The 7,361-nt window shown below is 44.7% G+C and overlaps 1 protein-coding gene across 2 annotated transcripts in view; it reads left to right on the forward strand.

Annotated features, from left to right (window-relative positions):
* LOC143751588 (NXPE family member 3-like) overlaps positions 1 to 7,111 on the forward strand; it is a 31,994-nt gene extending 24,883 nt beyond the window's left edge. For both annotated transcript variants that reach the window (XM_077244165.1, XM_077244166.1), the window contains exons 5-9: positions 3,177 to 3,592; positions 3,675 to 3,745; positions 3,863 to 4,066; positions 4,639 to 4,979; positions 5,602 to 7,111. In XM_077244165.1, the coding sequence (XP_077100280.1) occupies positions 3,177 to 3,592; positions 3,675 to 3,745; positions 3,863 to 4,066; positions 4,639 to 4,979; positions 5,602 to 5,799 (1,230 nt within the window). In that variant the 3' untranslated portion in view covers positions 5,800 to 7,111. The remainder of the gene's footprint in view (positions 1 to 3,176; positions 3,593 to 3,674; positions 3,746 to 3,862; positions 4,067 to 4,638; positions 4,980 to 5,601) is intronic.
* The last annotated feature ends 250 nt before the right edge of the window (positions 7,112 to 7,361 follow it).

Consider the following 7,361-nt stretch of genomic DNA (forward strand, 5'->3'; position numbering starts at 1 on the left):
CACAGAATGCCGTTCAAGATGCTCACAGCCAAACGCGTTTTCGAATGCATACGGCCCCAGGATTGGTTTGCAGCGATCGACCTGAAGGATGCCTACTTTCATGTCTCCATTCTTCCTTTCGAGGGGCAGGCATACCATTATGCGGTTCTCCCTTTCGGGCCAGCCCTGTCTCCTCGCATCTTCACGAAGGTCGTCGAGGCTGCCCTTGTTCCCCTCCGGGAACATGGGATTCACATCCTGAGTTATATCGCTCCGGCACCTAGCTCGTCTGGGCCTTCGGGTCAACTGGGAGAAGAGCAAACTTTGCCCCGTGCAGAGGATCTCTTTTCTCGGTATGGACATCGACTCGGTCGCCATGTCCGCGCAGCTTACGAGCGAGCGCACGCAGTCACTGCTGACTTGCCTGAGACAATTCAAGGGCAAGAGTGTGGTTCCACTGAAACTTTTTCTGCAGCCGCAGTCACGCCGCTCAGATTGCTTCATATGAGACCGCTTCAGCTTTGGCTTCGCGACCGAGTCCCGAGTTGGGCATGGCAACAAGGCCCGCTCCGAGTACCAGTTACTCCAACTTGCCGTCAGTTCTTCACCCCGTGGTCGAACCTCAGTTTTCTCAGGGCGGGTGTCCCCCTGGAACGAGCTTCCTGGCATGTTGTTGTCTCAACGCCATGTACAATGGACATGCTGCTGCGGGCTCCTGGACAGGACCCCAGCAGTTATGGCATGTCAATTGCCTCGAGTTGTTGGCAGTACGCCTTGCCCTGCACCGCTTCCGGGCGTTGCTCAAGGGTCAACACGTACTAGTCCGATCAGACAATACCGCTACTGTAGCGTACATCAACCGTCAAGGTGAGGTCGCTTCGAGCCATTTTCATTCCCGGAGCTCTGAACTGTGCAGCCGACGAGCTCTCACGGCTTCAGCCCCTCCCTGGAGAATGGCGACTCCATCCCCAGTCGGTTCAGCTGATTTGGGACTAGTTCGGGGATGCACAGATATATCTGTTTGCCTCTCACGACTCGATCCATTGCGCCCTGTATTATTCCCTGACCGAGGGCACGCTCGGCACGGATACACTGGCGCACAGCTGGCCGCCGGGCCGCAAATATGTGTTTCCCCCAGTGAGCCTTCTTGCGCAGACCCTGCGCAAGGTCAGGGAGGACGAGGAGCAGGTCACTCTGGTCGTGCTGTACTGGCCCATCCGGACCTGGTTCCCCGAACTTGTACTCCTTCTGACAGCACCTCCCTGGCCCATTCCTCTGAGGAAGGACCTCCTTTCTCAGGGACAGGGCACCCTGTGGCACCCTCGTCCCGATCTCTGGAGCCTCCACGTGTGGCTCCTGGACGGCTCGAGGCAGGTTTGAGTACCCTACCATCACTTCCGCTAGAGCTTTGTCCACGAGACACTATGCGTTGAAGTGGAACCTCTTCGTCATCTGGTGCTCTTCTCACCGAGAAGACCCCTGGAGATGCTCGATCAGCGTTGTGCTTTCCTTCCTTCAACAGGGGTTGGAGCGAAGGCTGTCTCCCTCCACCCTCAAGGTCTATGTTGCCGCACACCATGCCCTCATCAGGTTCCTGAGAGGAGCGAGGAGACTAAATCCTCCTCGCCCTCCTCTCGTTCCCTCTTGGGACCTCTCAGTGGTTCTAACTGCCCTGAAGAGTGCTCCCTTTGAGCCCCTGCAATCAGTCGAGCTTAAATTCCTGTCAATGAAGACAGCCCTCCTGATTGCACTGGCCTCCTTCAAGAGGGTAGGGGACCTGCACGCATTCTCCGTTGACGAAGTGTGCCTGGAATTTCGGGCCGGGTTACTCTCACGTGATCCTGAGACCCCGGCCTGGATACGTGCCCAAGGTTCCCACCACTCCCTTCCGGGACCAGGTGGTGAACCTGCAAGCGCTGCCCCCGGAGGAGGCAGACCCAGCCTTGGCACTGCTCTGTCCAGTAGGCGCTCTCCGCGCCTATGTAGACAGAACGCAGTGTTTCAGGACCTCAGACCAGCTCTTTGTCTGTCATGGTGGGAAGCTGAAGGGAAAGGCTCTCTCCAAGCAAAGGTTGTCTCACTGGATAGTGGACGCCATTGCTTTGGCTTACCAGCAGCAGGGTCGTCCGTGCCCCCTTGGTGTGACTGCCCACTCCACCCGGAGCGTGGCGTCCTCTTGGGCTCTAGCGCATGGCGCCTCGCTAACAGACATCTGCAGAGCTGCAGGCTGGGCGACACCTAACACGTTCGCCAGATTCTATAATCTCCGAGTGGAGCTAGTGTCCTCTCGTGTACTCGCTTCAACCAGCTAGTACCGGACCCGCTCAGCTGTCTTCGCTTGCTGGCTATTCCACTCCACGGACTGGATATGTGTGATATTCTCCTCAGGTGAGCTTCCCCGAAAGCCCTGAGTTCCTCCAGCACTCCTGACGTCGGCGCCAGTGTCTATTGCTTGCGGGTCGGCTAGGTGCCTCCCGTGTGCATGGTCTTTCACTTGGCACGCCACCTTGCCACCCCTGGGGTTGAAATATTCCACCTGCGGCTGGATTCCCCAGTGTTCTCCATATGTTTCCTTCGGGTCATATGTCTAAGTCCCCCCCCCCTGGGTTGGCTTTAATTGCATACTTCCCCTAGATTGGGATATGCTTCCCAGTGTACCTTGGTATTCCTGTGATAAATGGAGTCCTTCGTCCCGTCTACGACAGGGATCTTGATTACGCAGGGCACTGGAAGACAGCTGAGTAGGTGGCGTGATTAGACTGGTAACCCCATTCGTCGTCATCCGACGTAACTCGGAGTGACAACGAAAGGGAAATTCTCTGGTTACGTACGTAACCCTCGTTCCCTGAGTAGGGAACGGAGACGTTACGTCTGACTGCCACTTTCCGCTGTACCGCGGGGATCGCCTGAGCTCAGTCTTGGCTCCTCAGCGAAGAAACATATCTGCATGTTGCCGGCGTCCTCCTTTTATACCCACTAGGAGGGGCGGAGTTACGTCATGCAAATTCCGCAGACCCATGGCATTTCTTTGCCATTGGCTCGTTTTGTAATACTCGAAGCTGATAGGCTTTCTAAGCGAAACCCCTTTCGTCGTCATCCGACGTAACGTCTCCGTTCCCTACTCAGGGAACGAGGGTTACATACGTAACCAGAGACGTTTTCTGCATTACACTTAACCTTCTCTATTCTTCTTGAAGGCGAGTGTGTACGGGGAGGTTGTGGATCACTGTAATGGGACTTACTCTGCAGCTCTTCTTCTGCCCTGGGAAGGTCAGGCACAAGTTTATGTACGTCTCGAGCACTCCAGTGAGGTTGTGCAGATTCTTAAAAAATACAGGGAGTCCTCATTCCCACGCAGCCACTATAATGGCCACTTTGAAGGGCCAGGACTCAATAAAACCAGGATCAGTGAAGTAGTACAATGTAATCTTAAGTGGGGTCCAGATGGAGGTTGGAGTAAAGGCGACTGCTGCTGTGAGTATAAGGACGTAAAAACAGGGACGGTCTGGCAGTGTGAGAGACCAAAGAAACTTTCTTGTGACAAACTGGTTCATCACTCAAGAGGTGGTTTGGAAACTCCATTAAATCCTTTTGAGAAGCAAATTTTCACAAAGTAAGTGGGAAAGGATACAGAATGATTTACAGAGGAATTGTAAAACTAGAAAAACTGTGGAAGATTTTTTTTTTCTCCACAGGAAATTAACAAATGTTGCTATTACTGGAAACACAAAAATCATAAATGTCCTTCCCAACACTACAGCCATTGGTATGTTCATATATCAGGACCGATATAGTCTAAAAGCAATTGTAGTTAGTTGCAAGAGAATTAAGAATTTGCATAATTACGGCAAAGACTCTTCAGATAAATGTTTCTTTTCTTTAGGCACAATGGAGAGATGCAGATCTGGCATGACAACACCAGTTCCTGCAGGGTTTTATCTGAAAGATGTCTGGAAGTCTTTTGTATGCAACACCCAACAGTTCAATTCTTCACAAATGGGAAATTGTCTTAAAAACAAGATTGTCTACTTGATGGGAGACTCCACCACCAGGCAGTGGTTTGAGTATTTAGAAAGAAAAGTGCCAGGCAAGTTGTTCAAAAATGACATTGATGGGAGGGGGGCGTGGGGTTATTTACATATATTCTCATGTTATTTAAGACTTCATGTCATAAAAGTAATATAACTGAAATATACAGAAGCCCCAAAAAGTATTTGGATAGGCTACTTCAACAAATGCATCAATGTCTTGCCATTACTCCAAAATATTAAATCAAGTGACAATTGTTTTTAAAGACTTAAACAGGTCACACTTAAAAAATAATACTGTAATGTTTTTCCACATTGCAACATGTAATTGCAAAAATTCATAAATAATTTGTTTGCATCTAATGCAATGACATTCTGACATGCAAATGAGTCAGTGCATCTATGAAGGGATACTTCACCCCATTATGAAAATTATATCATCATTTACAACATTCAAACATGCAATATGGGTGAAATGATGACAGAATTCTATTTTTTTTTTAAGTGTACTGTTCCTTAAGTGCCCATATTTCTAGGGGGTTGCTGCGTAAAATAAAAGGCAGCTTTGCAACATTGTTTAATAAATAAATCAAGCAATGAGTCTAATTTAAGTTTTACTTATCTTATTTAGACATAAAAAGAATGGACCTCCACACTCCTCGTACCGGTGGACCCCTGATGGCTATAGAGTTGAAAAATAATATCATTGTTCACTGGAGGCCACACGGTGTTCCTTTGCGATTTACTAAAATGCTAATTACCGACTTGCACTATATCAGCAATGATATTGACGAAATAGCTGGTGGTCCTCATGCAGTCGTTGTCTTCACGATCTTTGCACACCTGGTTTTTCACCCAATAACATTTTACGTGCATGAAGTCGCCAAAATCCGTCAGTCTGTTGTTGCTCTGCTGAGTCGTGCACCAGAGACTACCGTCATCATCAAGTCTGGAAACACTGCAGGATTAAAGGTACAATTGTTCATTTTCCAATCCTACTCCATTTTTGATAATTTTTCTGTCTTGTATTTGTAATATAGTACATTTGTCCTGCTGTCTTTATATTTAAAGTCTAGAAACACAAATACTGTATGCCTGTGCTGAGGTGACACTTCATTTTCCAATTCATGCTAAATTCCATCCCTTAATGGTGTAATTCAGTCATATCCTGTCATTAAAAACCTGTATGATTGTCTTCCATGGTGTTGCAGAATGTCAACTCATTTTATTTTCTAAGAAAGTGGATGGGTACCAGAGTACAAGCAAAGTAGTCCATTTGACTCAAGGACTATTCCATGTTTCAGAAGGCATGAAACAGAATGAAATGTAAAAATTTTTTCCGTAAACAAATGGTTACCATTTACTGGACATTCTGCTATAAATAACTTTTTTAAATTAACTATTCATTGTTTTCTCCCTATGAGATAGGCCTACAAGGTCAAAGTTGAATGTCAGTTATAACAGATGACAGACAAAAATTTAAGTAACCTACTCAGCACTGTTTCTGGTAGAAAATACAATCAATGTAGTTTGTCTAAACCAAGTAAATTTTAATGCTTATAGTATTGTCTGTTACTGGTCTGTGTTGTTACAGGATATTTTTCAAAGTGATTGGTATACAATAGAGCTGAATACAGTGATGCAGGAGATGTTCCGAGATATTGATGGAGTGATCTACTTCGATGTCTGGCAGATGACTTCTTGTCACTATCTACGTGAAAATATTCACCCAGGTCCTGTTATCATTGCTAATGAAGTCGACATGTTGCTCTCATATATCTGTCCTGCCTGACACAATAGAATAATATTTACCTTACTTTGTTATAATATACCAAGGAATGTATGTACCTACAAAAATGAGCATCTGTAAGAAACTTCTTGTATACATATTGTTAAAACTTACCAAGCTTCGCACCAACCTGCTTAATGTAAACCTGTATATATGACATTCATTATTTATTTATTTTTAACCTCAACCTTTGGTTCCAAAAACTGAGGTAACTTTCAGGGTATGTAAATGGCCATAGTGGGGGTTATTTAATTGTATGCTACTATAATAGTGTATATTGTGTTAGATGTTGTGTGTTTGGGCATTCCAGAAAGCAGGTTATGTGACATGTTTAAGGGTAAGTGGATAATCTCAACTTTCGGTTCCAAAAACAGAGGTAACTTTCAGGGTATGTAAGTATCCATACAAACTTACTCTCTGAACATAACCTGTAAGCTGTACCATAAGCAGGATCTGTTCCAGGGTTAGTTTACTTCAGAGGTGTTCAGCGCATGCATGCTTTATTGATGAGGCTCCAGTGGGCATGGCAGATTGTGCACAATATTATAGTTATATCGATATATAAAGCACTATTAAAACTAGGTAATGTGAATTTTATTCTAATATATAGCTATATAATTCTCACAAATCTTTGATCTCCGTTGATCAGACGTTTTTTTGTTTGTTTGTTTTTTTGCAACAGAAAGTTTTCTCTGCTATAATGTACAGTATTTCTATAATAAAAGACATGATATGATATATAATACATCTTACCTTTCAAGTAATGTGGAAGCAAAATGACTGAACAAAAAACCTTTTACAGCCATGTTATCTTTGCAAGCAAACTGTAATTTAGTTTAATCAGTTTTTTTACTATATAATTAGCATCAAACAAACAATATAGTTCTTATTCACAGTGATTAAAGATTATTAAATGAAAAGATGACAACACGATTGCACAGCCAGCAAATAGGTGGTGATATGGACTAAGTATATAAGTAAGAATTTAACGAAAGCAGAAGAAAGAATTAGTATGGCCAGTTTTCTTAGCATCCGTTTCCATGGTGACTCGTCGATTCATCGCTCTGTTGAGAATGTCTTATGTGTTAACCATGAACGTACTCTGAGTTTGATGAACTTACTCCCGGATGCGTTTTTGGAACCAGTATACCTCGAGTAAGCAAGGTTTGGGTGAATCAACCAAGATTTTAGGGTATGTTTGACGGTATGATAAACTTGCTTTCTGGAATACACCCCAGATGCCTTTTTTCCTTTCTTGAGGGTTACTGTGTTATTTACATTCTTTGTAAATAAAACTTGTTGTGATGGAATTTAATATGTCTCCCATGCGTGGCAGGGCCAGGCCCAATCTCTCACCCAAAATCTTTTTTTTTCTTTTTCACTGTTATTACTTCACCCTAGGCAAACGTTACATCTGGGATGTAACAATTGTGATGTATTCTCTGAACATAGTCAACTCTAGAGCAGGTTATGTTTCAGGGTTAGTTTAATTCTTAAATTTACTTCATAGTAATAAGAAAGAATTGTATTTCTTAAACCAACATCTCACCTGCCATGGATCTACA

This window comes from Siphateles boraxobius, unplaced genomic scaffold (genome assembly GCF_051911475.1).
Source record: "Siphateles boraxobius isolate OS27281-9 unplaced genomic scaffold, OSU_SipBor_1 26, whole genome shotgun sequence".
NCBI classification, from domain to species: Eukaryota; Metazoa; Chordata; class Actinopteri; order Cypriniformes; family Leuciscidae; genus Siphateles; species Siphateles boraxobius.